This window comes from Trichoplusia ni, unplaced genomic scaffold (genome assembly GCF_003590095.1).
Source record: "Trichoplusia ni isolate ovarian cell line Hi5 unplaced genomic scaffold, tn1 tig00004155, whole genome shotgun sequence".
NCBI lineage: Eukaryota > Metazoa > Arthropoda > Insecta > Lepidoptera > Noctuidae > Trichoplusia > Trichoplusia ni.
In genome coordinates this window covers 1-16,183 of record NW_020800525.1, presented here as the reverse complement: position 1 = coordinate 16,183, position 16,183 = coordinate 1, and the positions used below count along the sequence as shown (strand labels likewise).

General features: G+C 35.4%; 3 protein-coding genes across 4 annotated transcripts; 1 reads left to right on the top strand and 2 right to left on the bottom strand.

The window, feature by feature from the left end:
• Positions 1-1,348: 1,348 nt before the first annotated feature.
• Positions 1,349-10,877, bottom strand: LOC113508232 (zinc finger protein 431-like). Of its 2 annotated transcripts, none has more exons than XM_026891190.1 (4): positions 10,788-10,877; positions 2,688-2,821; positions 2,101-2,212; positions 1,349-1,722 (listed from the first exon to the last, which is right to left on the bottom strand). In XM_026891190.1, exons 2-4 carry the CDS (start codon positions 2,807-2,809, stop codon positions 1,393-1,395), a joined length of 564 nt encoding a protein of 187 aa, XP_026746991.1. In that variant the 5' UTR covers positions 2,810-2,821; positions 10,788-10,877; the 3' UTR covers positions 1,349-1,392. The 2 variants fall into 2 exon arrangements, with proteins under 2 accessions (XP_026746991.1, XP_026746990.1); XM_026891189.1 differs by lacking the exon at positions 10,788-10,877 and adding an exon at positions 4,279-5,258.
• LOC113508231 (H/ACA ribonucleoprotein complex subunit 4-like) lies at positions 6,245-9,574 on the bottom strand. The gene is made up of 2 exons (XM_026891188.1): positions 7,924-9,574; positions 6,245-7,530 (listed from the first exon to the last, which is right to left on the bottom strand). The coding sequence occupies exons 1-2, from the start codon at positions 9,339-9,341 to the stop codon at positions 7,404-7,406; spliced, it is 1,545 nt and encodes a 514-aa protein (XP_026746989.1). The 5' UTR covers positions 9,342-9,574; the 3' UTR covers positions 6,245-7,403.
• LOC113508233 (DNA-directed RNA polymerases I, II, and III subunit RPABC3-like) lies at positions 10,043-11,018 on the top strand. Its single transcript, XM_026891191.1, has 2 exons — positions 10,043-10,425; positions 10,796-11,018. The coding sequence occupies exons 1-2, from the start codon at positions 10,133-10,135 to the stop codon at positions 10,953-10,955; spliced, it is 453 nt and encodes a 150-aa protein (XP_026746992.1). The 5' UTR covers positions 10,043-10,132; the 3' UTR covers positions 10,956-11,018.
• The last annotated feature ends 5,165 nt before the right edge of the window (positions 11,019-16,183 follow it).

Genomic DNA, 16,183 nt, shown 5'->3' with positions numbered 1-16,183 from the left:
GAAATTCTATTCATAGTGGTAACGAAACGTCAAACAATAGGATTATTTGACAGAAAAAAAACTGTTTAGTCCGTCAGACAGATTTCCTAAAAATATTGGATACCTACGCATTTTTTATATTTCGTCTCGAAGACAAAAAAATATACGTATTTTTATATTTTATCACGTAGACTAAAAAGGAAGGGGATACAGTGATTTAAAATCTCTTGTGACGTCACTTGCCAGTACGCTTTTTGCTAGCCCCCACTACCATACTTCATCATCTTAAGTGCTTTTAATCGTTCTGTCTTTTTAACGAGCTTAAATGAAAAAACACGTATTCAATATTTTTTGTAGATCTGTCTGACAGATTACAGATTTATGTTATCAGAGTTAGTCAAATACCCTTTGCTGTATATTGTCATAAAGCGCGGCTAATGTCGATAGTTAATATACCTAACCTAAACATCTGTCAATAGGGCATTAATAAAATCAAAATAATTATCCACGAGGATTGGTTAATAATTTATATATAGGTATTTATTTTTGAAAACACCATTACAGAAAACCAAGATGCGCCGCCATTTAATAAAAAATAATATATGTTTTTTTTGTGATATACGAATACGACAGATTCGACGACGATTTTCATTAATTCAATACAAGTTCATTTAATTTTTACACGCGCCGGCTTTTTTTATAACCTTGTAAATCGTTGGCAAGTTTTACGCCAAGATGGCGTCTTTTTCCGTAAAGCGATAAGGTTCTATCTGTTGCTGAAGCAATTTTTTGGAATTTAAATAATTCAACAAATATTTTTTCCTATTATTTTTATGTAAACATTAGTTTCTTAAGTTATTTTGATTGATGAATTTGTCTGTCTATTTTTCTGGTCTGTATGAAATATCTTCTAAATAAATAGCCCGGAAAATATCAATGTATGGAAAAATGTATGTATTAAGTAATGTAAATATCGTAGCGACAGAATGCATGTTAGAAATTGTGAAAAAAAACGTTTTAATATTATAGAGAACTTTTATTTTTGTTCAGTAAATGAAAAATATAATAAAAATTGTAAATAAAATGTGTTTTTTTTTCTTTTTTGGAATTTATATTAATAAGCATTTTGATACCTACATAGTAATTACTTCACCTCAAATTTCTGTTCCCACTTCGAATCCTTAACTGGTCTAGAAAACTCCTACGCTATATTAATGATAGTATTATTATTAATTTAGTAAAACAAGAGTGCAATCTAGTTTCGAGACTAGAACGATAAAATTACGTAAAACAATTTTCTCACCACATGCTCTAAGACTACTAACGCCATCTAGCGGCAAGTAGCTCGTCGTATCATGAATAAGACAAACAGAATACACAAATACTGATTTATTTATACAAAAATAAAAACATTTACACCATATACACATCACCGTCTTGATGTTTCAATAACAAAACATTATTCCCGTCCTTCAATTCAACAGATTCAACTTCATATTCGACTTCTTTTAAAATATCGATTTTAGCGCCATCTGTGTTTGTCACTTGAACTAAAATGTCCTGTTCGACGGTCTTCTTTGCTTGTTTCCGATGTTTCGCCGCTAGATGGCGCCGTAAGCCTCTGATTCTGGTGTAGGTAGCGCCACAGTGCTCGCATGGGTGAGATTCAGAGCGCACGTGCGCTGATGTTACATGCTCTTCTAAACTTATTTTGTAGCCGAACTTTTTGTTGCATATTGTACACTGGAAATAAAAATAACTATTTGTAACATACCCAAGACACACAATCAGCTCGGTAGAGTATAGTATCGTAGAGCATGGTACTCCTGACCATATCACTGGCGAGCGAATTTGCCCATTCATCTGACTACATTTAAATAGAGATTCTGTTGATGAGAAGGACTTGCCTGCAGTTCTTCTACATAAGAATGACACTTTGGAACCGTGCAACTATAGTCATTATTACCACGTTTTAAAAGAGCCTAGATAACGGCCAATTTGAAATTAAAAAAAAATGATTTTGAAGCCTCTTTTTAGAGTTAGAATTCTAACTTCAACTAAAGAATACTTCTTAGCTTAGAATAACTCTTAGATTAAAAGGTACAGGGTCTAAGATCCCACCTCGTACTGCTTGACTCCAAGATGTCTCCGGCGATGAGCGCGCAGGTTGGAGCTAGAGATGCACCGCTGTGGACACAGGTCGCAGAAGTAAGGGCGCTCGCCAGTGTGTTTCCTGTGGGATAGAATAGAATAATATTCCACTATATCCACACAACGCCATCTAGTCTCAAACTAAGCAAAGCTTGTATTACGAGTACTAGACAACTGATAAACATGGTTACATATGATAGATAAATTACACCCAGACACAGAACAAATGATCATGCTCATCACGAAAACATTTGTGTTGGGTGGGAATCGAACTCAAGGCCTCCTGTATAGAAGCCAGGGTCACTAATCACTATCAATAGAGTAGTATATTCTTTAATGGACACTGCATAATTACAGGAATTGGCAAAGAAAAATTGTCACAAGGTGTCACACTGGGCGGTCTAATCGCTAAGAGCAATCTTTTGCACACAAACTTTGGATGGAGTTCATGCATAATGTCAAGACATTTGAAGGTTGAATTTTTTGCCTTTTCCCAACTATGTTGGGTCGGCTTCCAGTGTTTTACAAGGACTGCCTGACCTCCTCAACCCAGTTACCTGATATGCACTGTAAGTGAGGATCGCTGCGTGGCCTTGAACTCGCAGTGAGGGCACTGATGCTGCTTCATCCCGGAGTGGGTCAGCTTGTGCTTATACAGGTAGTCGTGGCGGGAGAACATGCGACCGCATATCTGTAAGGACAAAGATAATACTGGGACAATACGGATGACGATTGGGTATAACAAATAAAAATCTATTCAGTCCCTCTCTTAGATAAATAATAATAAATGCGGACAACATCACATGCATTGTTCTGAACCCAAAGTAAGTTGCTAAAGCACTTGTGTTATGGAATTCAGATACAACGAAGGTACCACAAACACCCAGACCCGAGACAATGTAAAAATGTGAATTTTTATATTGTCCCGAACGGGGATCGAACCCGGGACCTCAGAGCTAGCGACACCTTGTAACCGGTGCGTACGCCACTCGACCACGGAGGTCGTCGATAGATAGATGAGTAATTGAAAGACATCAGACACGTATATTTTTCTTTTTCTGAGCTAAAATGACAATGATAAACTGCTATGAAGTTTGGAAGATCTTGTGACGTAATTAGTAACAATATCGTTAATACACAATTGTGACGTCACGCGTAAGTGTCAGACAATGTAATTCGAAAAAATTATGTTTGCGGGACAAATTATTACGGGATGAAAAATAGGTAAACGTGACGCAACGTATTATTGACGTGTATTTAAAAGGATTGCATGAGATGTTTCGAACAAAACTAAAGTCGTTATTAGTCGTTTATCATGAGCAAAACTAGTCATGGAATCCCGATAAATACAAGCGAATAAACCATTGTAATCTATTTAAATAGGCTAAGATGTGACTAAGTTACGTAAAGGAAACGTACTAAATAGGGATGATGACAATTTTTTTTTTTGCAGTGTCCGTTTTGTAGTTTTTGTATAATAATGGATACGTATTTTTTAATTTGTCCCGCATACATAATTTGACCAAATTACAGTGAATGAAACTTACGCGTGACGTCACGATTGAGTATAAATTTTACTCTATCGTTACGTCACAAGTCCCCTCTCCTAAACTTTAAAGCAGTTAATCTTTGTCAATTCTAGTTTTTCTGAAAAAGGAAAAAATACGTGTCTCATACTTTTCAATTATCTAACTGAGGAACAAATGAGATTTTTTCTTTTTATACCATATCATCCCTATTTTAGTCCAATATTTAAATGACTTGTCTTCACTATGATAACCGTTACACATACAACATAAGCAGGCATAAGTTAGTCTGTACTTATAGTAACAGTGCGATATTTTGTGGAGTTTGTTTCACTGATTCTTTTCGAAAGCTAACTTAGGAAGCAGTGGAGTGCATTTAGTAAAGGTCTCGGGTCGAGTCTGGATGAGGCTAGCAGAGGGCCATGGAAATTGGCGCGAGCAAGGGGACGCCCATGCCCAGCAGTGGGGGGATAAAGGCGACAAAGGCTGTGGATGAAGATGATGATAGAGTGTGTTTTTTGGATATTTCAAAAGTTTTACTTAATAGCAAAACTTATAGTAAATAGATTTCAACCTGAGTAGAGAATTAGTAAGCTATTAACCAATATCTAAATATACCAACATCACAAACAAATTTATTCCCCGGTGTATGCCCCACCATGTGATTCTTCCACAATTCTTTAGTCTTAAATATCTCTGTACATTTGCTGCACTTGAAAATTTCTTCTGGAAGCTTTGGTGTAATGTTATTCCGATGATCACCCATATGTTGCTCATACATCCTCCTTCGTGGGAGGAACCGTTCACATATATTACATTTGTAGCCATCTTTTAAGCCTTTGCAGAAGTGAATTTCGTGACTAATCCTGGATTGACGGGTTCTAAATCTCTTTTCGCAGCCGAAACATCTGAACATTGTTCTAGTACCGTCTGTCTCAATGCCATGGTGTTCAGAGTTATGTTGTGACAGTTTTTCTATAGTTTCTAGGTCTAAGCGGCAAACACGACAGTAAGTTGGTGAACGTTTGGGTGTCACATACTTTATGGATTTTGTTTTTGAAGTTTTTAAGGGTTTTTCCGCCTCTGCTTCGTCATAGGCTAATGTATCGTCTAAATAATTATCTATTTCATCAATTTTATCTAATTCATCGTTTATATCTTCCGTTTTCACGGTATTAGAGGACAATTCATTGATTTCTGATTCACTACGACCTTTTTGGAGTATACTTCTTAATTTCGCGTCTGTTTCTTGACAAAAAGTTTTAAAGCTATGGAATCTTTTGATTTCGTTGTAACAATTGTCACACACTTTATTGTGAACCATTTCATCGATTTCTATTTGCAAAAAGTATTTAATTATTTCAACTAGAAAATATTCGGACAAGTTTTCACTGTTTTCAGTCGTTCCTATGATTTGTTCTGCGTTTTCGCTCCAACATAATCTACACACGTCTGGTCTTGAGAGGTATTCGTAATTGTACAGTTCACTATCAGTCATTATTTTCGTCCAAAACATGATTTAAATTAAATAATTACAAACAAAAAATAAACACCACAACGTCAACTTTCGCTTTGTTGATTTGACATCTGAATCTGAATGTCGCCTTTAGTCAAAAATGTATGAAAGGATTTGGTATAGTTGTAGAAATTTATTTAAACGCTGCTGTAAAACGTTAAATACTTAGTGTAAATATATTGTTTGGGAATCAGAGCTCACAAAATAACTGTGAATCCTGATGTTACAAAAAGATTTGTTTCTTTAAAAAACTATATTATTTAAACAACGCCATCTATTTTAAACTAGAACCACTAAAAGTTGAGTTCACCTCGAATTTTTTCTATTCTATAAATATACGGTGCTCGACTTCTAATCCATACTTAATTTTATTGTATTTATACGATTTGAAAATCCAAACAAACATTTAAGCTAACGAAATACAATTTAGGCTATACAGGTACCTAGTTTCTGTTACCCGAGAAAGATACAGTATGTTCATCTTCTAGCAACAGATCAAGAAACAACATAATAATCATAATATTAAGTTCATATTTTTTTAAAAGCGTGTTTGAGTTTCCGTTCATTGGGTAAAAGCTCCTCTTATCTGCAAACCTCCATATTTTGCGGTATTATAAATAGTGTCTTTACAAAATAAACAATACACATAATAATAATTCACCACTTAAATTATCGTGGAACCGTGGCACGGCACTACACGGTGCAAAAGTGGCGCTTCTTCCACAACTTCATAATATTACTATACTATAAGATCGTAGGACCTGCACTTACAAAGAGTAAAGGACGTTAAAATATAGATGAGCAGCAATAAAACAACTGCACATAATCAATTTAATGAGTTGCTGTAGTGTGAAAAGGTGACTGGTACTGGTCAAATACACTTATAAAAAAAACGACTCCCGCGATCCCGTAGTGTGGATTTTAATCCTTGTGTCGCGGGGAGTTAATATATATAATATATAACATCACCCAGACTCAACATTGCTTCCAACATATTTCCAACACGACACCGAAATCTGGTCACGGTTAAGGTGACTACGTAAGGGTTTACCTTGGAATCAAAACATCAATATAAAGAGTAAAGATTTAATGTTGTCAATTCAACACAATATCTTAAAACATAACTTAACATCTATACTATAAACATTAAGCGCTTAAAATAAAATAAAACAACTCAATAAACTATGACCTTTGCCTAGTAGAGGTAATGTTTTAAAAAAATGTCGAAAACAACTTTAAATCATTATTGAAAAAAACCTCTAAGAATAGCAATTCTTAAGAGTTCGATTTCACTTATAAAAGTAAAATAACCAAGAAATTAATCTTCCCATTACAAACTCTTGGCGGTTTTGCCAAGAATTTTCGGAATTTTCCTAATTCAGGCACGATTCTAAAACATTAGTAAGCTGCCTTGCTATCAAGGCTAAATAAATTTGATTAAGGCAATGACGCAACAAGTTTCGATTTAGAATATTTAACGTTTTAATATTTGACATAATTAAAAAAAAAGTTACGACATATAATTTCTTCTAAGCCCAAATCAATTTTGTACTAATTCGTTAATTTTGACTCTAAAGATTGTTATAACAAGGAGTCTGTATGTTAATTTGTAGTAAAAGAAGCAATGTACTATGTACTTGCGCTCATTAGTTTTTATAATTACATTAAGAAGCACCAGGCTTACGAATTCTAACGGCCAAACATTACATTTCTACATAGGTATTTATTTATACACGGGAATTTAAGCTAAATGCACGACCTGAATCAAACCCGTATTTTATTATAAAAATATAAGAAACTTCTGTGTATTTTAACTTAGAATCTAGCGAAAACTATGGGTTTCTACTTAAGTCAGTAACAAAGGAAAGTAAGCTAGTATATCCACATTTAATCGTAACGGCACAATAACCTAACAAGTCCTATGAAATCATAGGTACTAAATAAGCTTAACATTTACACAAGTAAATTCTAAGGAACTGGCTTATAACGTAAAAAAGTTTCATTATAAAACGCACTGGAATACTTTTACTTTATTATTGATATTATTTTTTAATAAAAAGTTTTAAACATTAGCAAGTGAAATGAGCGATAACCAGAAATCAATCAAAGAAAAGGCGCGAACTTTGACAGTTGATTTGCTTTGCACAGATTATAAATTGTTTTATTTCTATCTAATTCATCCTTAGCCTATTTAAAATTTTCAACTTAGAAGCTAGACTATTGTACATTTATTATTCGTCCACTCTCTCTTGTTCTCTGTCCTTCTTTTTTTTCTTTTTCTTTTCTTTGCGTATTGACGAGTCGGCTTCGGTTGTTGTTTCAGCTTCCATGGTAGCATCGCCAGAACCATCCTCAGGTCTGAAAATTAAAAAAGAAACATTCATTTACGTAATATTCAACAGCTGAACTATAAATTTGAATTTTAGGTCAAACTGAATTTAGAATAAACAATTAACCACTATAAATAGTCTTTTAAATGTTCATGTTTGTGACACAAGACACAAAATAATATTGAAACTACAATACGGTATAATATGTGTTGAAATAAAAACTTACTCAAGTATGAAAACAAATACTTATTGTTTACTAATAAAACTATATGTTATATAACTTTTAGATTTTGTAAATTCATCTATTAAATAAATAATTAAGAATAGAATAAACAATACTTAGTTTCCTTGGAAATGACTCTATAATAAATATGTTTTGAATTTGTACTGCAATAAAAAAAATATTGTAGGTTATACTTACACAGCATCAGCAGCTTCGCTGTCCCTCTTCTTTTTCTTCTTCTTCTTCTCTGATTTGACTTCTACAGAGTTGTCGGGATCATCAGCATTAGCTGTACTAGCTGTCCTCTTCCTACCAACGTCATCCTCTGCGTCACCATTCGTATCCTTCTTCTTGTAATCCACGTAACTGTTCAACCATTCCGATGGAGTATTCTCGTTCGGTTTACCAAACTTATCTAGCTTGCCTTGTGAAATTAATGACTTTTTGTGCGAAGCCTTAGGTCCCAGGCCCCATTTCCTTGGATAAGTGTCTCTTTCCATGATAACTCGCTTTAGTTTTGCGGCAACACCGTGGTCGCAGGAGGCCATCGTTGATGTGGTCATTAGAGCTATAGCTAACGCTACAGCTTCTCCCTTTGTTGTAACAATGACTATTTCTTGATCAATTTCAATACCATCCTCGTACCTCAAGATACCTGGCAGTAGAACCTTAGCACCGTAGCAGACTGCGTTAACAGCACTGTCTTTGATGAATATTCTCTTGTGGGCAACCAATAAGCCTTCCAAAGGTTTGATGACACGACGGAGGTAGGATTCATCTTTGTGGTTCTCGTAAGCCCATTGAGCATCTAGGATATCATGCATCGTGACCATACCTTCCTTCTCACCTTGGATGCCAGAGCGAACTCTTCGGAGCTCTATCATCTGTCCTCCAACACCCAACATAAGTCCGAGATGGACGCACATGGTACGGATGTAGGAGCCAGCTTCGCAGCTAACCCAGAACACACCGATGTTCCTGTCTTTGTCGAAATCGAGCAACTTGCTGTCATAAACAGATCGCACACGTAATTGACGCTTGACAGCTGAAATAAGCGGCGGGCGCTGGAATAAAGCACCACGCAGCTTCTCCAGGCCTTGAGTAACCTTTTTAACATTCTCGACAGCTGAATGTAGACTGAAAACTGCGACGTACTCCTTACCAGCGTTCTGCTGCGACTTCACAAGCCTTGTAGCACGGTCAATGCACACGATTAAACAACCTGTCACTTTAGGATCCAACGTGCCCGAGTGGCCCGTCTTCTCAACTTTCAATATGCGTTTTATCCATGAAACTACCTCATGTGAACTCGGGTTGCTCGGTTTGTCGACGTTGATGAATCCAGCTTTCACATACTCGGCAATCGGACGCTTCAACGGCGAATGACCGAAAGGCAAAGGCGTGTAGTGGTTAGTGCGCACGTTGAGGCGGTCAAAATTTTTCAATAACAATGGCCAGTACGCTGTATCAAGCTTCGTGACGCTTTCTGTAGGTTCGATTTTAAAGTCTCCAAGCTTCTGGAATTGACCTAGCGACACTCCTTCCTTGCTTTCCTTGACCTTTTTCTTTTTCTTCTCCGAAAACACTTCTGCGCCGGGTTGTAAAACTTCCGTCATTTTGATATTTACGGCCTGTTTCTTTCGTAATTACACACTGTACTTGCTTAACAAGATATTTGGGTCAATCCTGGGTGCCAACTGTATCTATTGTTTGTAAATTTAATTTAAAACGCACAAACAAAGAGCCGACACGTGCAAACTTTAGTTTTAGGTTAGCTTCAAGCTTGCTTGAAGTTAAAATTCCATTTTGGTTATGAACGGATTGCGCCAGACGCCAGATGTCGCCCACGGACGAACAAATTCAGAAGTGCTACCAACTCATAGACAAAAACTTTCTTTCGGATACACGAGCAGTTTCAAAACGTTGTGCTTACACTGTTGTCAAAGACTTTTTTTTACTTTGTGTAGGAACCTCTTGCATCCTACATCTATATCTTCGACAAAAAGCTTGATAAAATTATAAAATTAAGGGCAAAATAAATTATAATCAAAACAGGACATTTCTTCCGCGACGACATGCATCGGCGTGGACGACTAGTTACAGGAAAACAGTTTTGACTCAAATAAAGCTGAAATTGATGGCACAGTTACTTGAAATCAAGCGATACGCCCATATTCATATTTAATCATTCATCTCCCATTCTTATCATCTTAACCGAATGTTTCTTTAAACCGACACTCTTACGAATATCCAACCACAATCGATGTCACTTAGTGTCTACTCAAGTCTACTGTCTACCAACTGTCCAAAAAGTCCAAAAACTACTGTCATGTCACGTAAAGTCAAGCGTTGATTCAAAGCGTGTTATTTTTCTTTCAGTTTTATGTATTACAAATAATATTAAAAAATGGCAGGCGTGCTATTTGAGGACATATTCAACGTTAAAGATATAGACCCTGAAGGAAAGAAATTCGACAGATGTAGCCGGTTACACTGCGAATCGGAGTCGTTCAAAATGGACCTTATTTTAGATATAAATTCATGGATTTATCCGATGGAACTGGGCGATAAATTCCGATTAGTCCTCGCTACGACTCTTAGAGAGAACGGGTATCCTGATGGTGGAGAATGGAACCCTCTAGAAACGGAGGGAAACCGCGCCGATAGTTTTGAATATGTCATGTCGGGCAAAGTTTACAGGTTAGTTTGGGCCTTGTTATACTATTAATACGTAGTTTTATGTTGTTTATTTATCACGATTATAATTGAAATTAAACTACTAACAGGTTCACAAATATTCGAGTTGCTCTTAAGTTATAGGTTATGAATAAGAAAATAATTTTCAGAACCTTCCAATCTAAAGAAGAATCATGTGAAAAAAGTTATTGCTTGTTTTACTATTGAAATGTATTTTTTTTAAACAATAGCTTCAACTCAAAAAAACTGCAAATCTTTGTTTTGAGTGTGTCTTATACAATATTAATAGAACTACAGGCTACATAATGAAACGAAATTTTTCAATAATATTTGTATAACAGCCTATATTAAAATCTAAACATTACCTTTACAGGATAGAAGGTGATGAAGCGGCCATGGAGCCAGCATCCCGTCTAGCAGCTTACGTCTCCTTCGGAGGCCTGCTTATGCGTCTCCAGGGTGACGCCAACAACCTCCACGGCTTCGAAGTGGATCAGCACATGTATCTGTTAATGAAGAAGCTAGCTTTTTAGTTTTATGTATATTTAGGTTACTTTAAGATTATTTTGTAAGATTAAATTGTATATTTTATAAGATGTCGTGGTTTTTTTTTTACTTATCCTCCGCTAATTGGAGAACTTGTGGTAGTATTCCTTATCAGCAGTTGAGCAGAATGGTTTTCTTTGCTTGCTATACCAGTTGCAGTCTACTCCCCTATATATTCCTTGTCTAAGAGATTTTTCTTTTTTTATTTGTTAATGTCTATTATTGCCCCTGAAATTTTCCCTGAGATAATAGGAAATATTGTAAAATCGGACATAGCAAGAGGTTTTCGAAGTTTAAGTCTATTTGTACAGGACAGAGTAAACAAACGATGAAAAAGAAACAAGCATACATTTTTTTTCTAGGTCGAAGTTGGGCTTTGGCTCTGAAGTAAACTTATTCAGACCCAATTAAATTCATGCAGGTGATCATATCTTATTAAATAAACAGTTTCAGTTTAAGAATTGAAACTAAGTTTTTGTAGATTAGAAAGCTATTATATAGCATTCATTAAAAAAAAAAAACAACTCATTTTAGTTAATTTAGTGCCATCTGGCGTCAGATTAAAGCATACGGATGAGCCTTAGTTTACGCTATTGGTTACGAGATGGCGTTGTAATCATGGCGCTTGCTCTGTTCAACACTAGATGGCAGTTAATTTAATATCAGCAGCGCTGCCATCTGTTGAGGGGCAGACAAACTAGTGATTTCAGTTTTCGTTATTGAATTACAGATGGCACTGTTTTCATTTGTAGTTAATCCTTTTGGCACCCGACAGCAGTGTAAGCATATAGAAAGCTTAACATATCAGTAGTATTATCTTTTTATTTATCAGACAGGGTAAGGTTGGTTTTGAGACACTTGCGCCAAATAAGTATTGTAAGGTTAACTCCGCGCTTTTTACCTTAATGAGTTTCATCAAATCAAAGTTTTTAAACAATTATATAAGGTACCTGACATTTAAAGTGTTTATTTAGAATGGATAGATAATGGATAGCTTCCTTTACTAATTATTTTAAAACGGTCAAAATAAAAGAAAAGAAATAATTAGACACATTCCCACAAATTATTTTTACGTTACACAAATACGAATATTATATCCACCATTACTTTATTATAATACCAAAAGATACCTTACCAGTAGCAAACAATAATCATATCAATTATAATGCCCTCGTATCACACGTTTTAATTGTCTCCCGCGGTGACAGCGCCAGCGGCCATCTTGTGTCGCGTGTGGAGAACTAACTCGGACTCCCCTACGAATGTCACCGCTTTTGAAAAACACTGCAGGCGGTGACGGGTTTAGATATAGCATTCACTACAGCTTTTTTATGGTAAATTGATTGTTTTAAAAGGAAGAAATTAGGACTAAAATAATTGTATAACGATTTGGATTGAAGGTTTACGTAAACTTTTTCTTGTATTATGAATCTTTTCGTGATAAATTGCTGGCTCGACGCATGGGGATGCTTGAATTTCCAATTCTGATAGTACCAGCATCTACGTAGATACCAATATTTATTATCTTTAATACTATGTCCATACTATTAAGTTTCAAAAATGTCATTTACATGTTAACTCCTACCCCTACTGAGTAGTAAGCTATAAATGATATTTACTTTTTTTTTTATTTTTTTTTAATGCTAATATTCAATTGCATTAAAAAAAAAGATTTTTCAATAAAGTAAGCTTTACTCTCCTGACTAAAAGCGCGGTAAAAATCAGCTGTAATCGCACATAAAAAATATTTTTCTTCCTTGCACCGTAAAAAAATACTAGGTCTTTTATCTCTCAAAACTGCCCCACACCTAAATACATCAAAAACATATTCATTACGTCATCGTGTCGTTCACACGCGTGACGTCACACGGCGCGGCGCGTGCCGCTAACAAGCGCGAACCATAGAGCATTGTTTTATTCTTTTATTGTAGATCATTATAAGCGTATTGGGAATCGGAGTCAATGACTTAGAAAAATTGTTTGCTTTGATTTTTAATTGCATGTTAGGTATTGTTTTAATGGGATTTGGGGACTCAAATCAAGTGTTTGTTTTGGTTTTTATTGCTATAAGTGTGATTTTCTTATAGGTAGTCGACATTTTGATTGCATGGATAGCCTAGTGGTTGAGGTCGCCATGTCAAACGCACTATGCACGACGAGCAGTGTAAGACCAGCGTTTGATTGATTCACGAATGTTTGTACTGAGTCTGGATGAAACTCAACCTACGACACAAGGATTAAATTCCTTTCTGCGGGAGTCGTTTTCAAACAGAAAAAATATAGAAATAGCTACTACCCCTTTTGAAAATTTAAAATTCAGTACGGGGCGGAACACTCGCAGTCAATACAATGAAATCCCAATTATTGTATTTGCTATGTCCAATTGAATCCAATTTCATTAATTCATTGGCCAATGTGAATAGCGGAATTAGGTCCGACTTGAAGAATTCTATCAGTTTTAAAAAGTCCATTAATTGTAGAATCCAACAAGATATTTTTTTATCACGGTATTCGTAACACCAGCAGAGCAGTAATAAAATATGTAACAAATACATCAATAAATTACCAACACTCTGAAAATTCCTTACTTACATCTAAATTATCACACGAACGAAGTCGCGTGCAACACCTAGTCTACTATAATCATCTTTAAGATCACCCATAAACGTTAACTCTGGCATCAGAGCCAACACCTTACCAAAACAAACTCGCCGTTGTTAAAGGGAGATAGCGCTATTTATTGCGTAGTGGCATCACTTTCACACTCGGCACTCTTACTTCATGACGTATAGTAGAGGGTTAAGCCGCCCCTCCGTAGAAAGGTAAATTAGTTCAATTTGCAACAAAATGGCGCTCAACGACAGCTGTAATTATGACTCTCGTTAAATGTTTAGGTATCTTTTAATTGTAGATAGTAGGATCTTGTTGTGAAGTGTTTTTTTTATAATAAAATTAAAACTGTAGTCGCTATTTGGGATTTTGTTTTCATGTTGAATTTGTTATAAATGGAAGATAACCTCAAAATAAACTTGGAAAATGGTGACGAAAAAAAAGGGTCTTTCTTTATGCGTCGATTTTAAGTAGAAATGTCATGTATTAATTACAAATAACAGTTTCCACATTGAGGGCTCGTGACTAAGCTATAAGTGAATCGATCACAGGTTAAGCTTTACTTGACGCGGTTGGTCCGTAAATGGGTGACCATCTTTGTCGTAACGAGTTCTCCGTGTCTCGGAAGGCACGTTGTATAGTGGGTCCCGGCTGTTATTTTTACATCTTTAACAGTGGTTAAGGGTAGTTAGAAGCTAGAAAGTCTGACAACCAGTCTAACTATCGTGTTGGCCAGATAACTGTGTTGAGGAGGTCAGATAGGCAGTCGCTCCTTGTAAAACACTGTTACTTAGCTGAAACCGGTTAGACTGGAAGCCGACCCCCTTTAAATATGTTTGCATTTTATTAATAAAAGAAAACAATTATTCTGACTTCACAGATCACTACAACAAACATTATTAAAGATCTTTTTAAATTAAAAAAGATAAGAAAAATACTCTTTTTTCAAGACGAATAGACAATTTAAGACAATGTTATTGTTTTAAATAATGTAGTTGCAACTTAGTATTTTATAGTCAGGGAGCTCGTGTTTTATTTTTAAGTATCTAATAATATCAAAGAATTTAAACATGTATTGTTTTATCCAAATGAAATAAATATCCGAACATAGTTTATACATTGTAATGCATTAACATAAAAAAGAAATACATAACGAAATGCGTGACACTATAAATAAAGCAGTACTTCCTATAAAAAAAACAACAAAGAGTGCCAACTGCAAAAAGGTTAATCGCATTTTAGCATTGAATACCAAAAGTCACATTAATCACTGCACAACAGTACGACAGACAATAAAAAAACGCATTCAAATCCAAAAAAAAAATTAAGCCAATTCAAATTAAAAATTCACGAACATTCATATTATAGAATAGGTTTAACGCGCGCTCATTGGCTGTTCGCCGACCAATCAGAGGCCGCGGCGACCGGAGGCGGGAAGTGGCAAACGTCAAATGCAAACGACTAAAAAAAAAAAGAAAAACCTGTTTCCCGCGATTTGTTTGGCCTTTAGTCTGTGGCCAGAATCGTTTCGTCTCTGTAAAATATGGAATGAAATGTCGTTTCACGAAAATATGACGTTTTTATAGATTATTTTAAGACGGCGGACATTTTGGATAATTCTGTTGACGTTGTTTGATATTAGCATACGCTGGTTTAAAGTTAGTCTTTGCGTTTAGGTGCTAACGTGTTTGTAAAATAAACATGGAGCTTGCTCGGTGCTTAAATTTGCATATTTATCACAGATTTTGTTTTACAGCTGTTTAGAACTCGGTTTTAATCATTTTCAAAGATATTTTTGTACAAAATAAACATACATAGGTAATAGAAAATAAGACCCCTGAATCTGTGTATACCTATTTACCTTATTATTTGTAATTTTAAAGTAAGTTAACTAATGAAATTGATTAAGGTTTTCAGAATTATTTTCGCTTAATTCCTTGTCCTGAATTAATCTGAGTAGTCTAAGCTTTAGCTGACAATACCGATACGAAAAAAAATGTATGATATAAAAAAAATAAACAATGCTTTTTTAAACCACCTCACGCATAGGCAAAAGCATCAACACAAAATGCCTACATACATCCTAAAAAACAGTTTTATAGCAAAAATACGTGTCAAAATACTGTACGGTGTTATCGCTCACCTCAGCCGGGATTATCCCCTCTCCCCGTCCCCCCTCTCCCCTGTGTTGCCCTCTCTCTCCCTATCCCTCTGGACGCGAAAGCGGGACGGGGCATCTGTCAGTCAACAGCCAACGATCGAGCCACGATAACGTGCTGACGTATTACAATCAAATTCATTAATTAAAGGAAATTAATTTTTAAGTTATAAAAATAAGAAAAGTTTCTGTGTCAGTTTTAAATCGTGTTTGAAAGTGCAACGGACAATGTTAGTGAGTGACGTTTCGTTATTTTTTTTTTAATTTAGAATAAACAATGGCGGTGTTTTAGTGTTGTATTAAAGTTTTAAAATAAAGTGTTTTGTGATAATGACGAGTAATAGTCATTGGCGTCGCTACAATCTTGTTGGATTCCTGTAAGGTAATAAAAAAAAGAAAATCTGTTGTTTTTTCTAACTAGAATATTATGTCTAATAAGTTCTGATA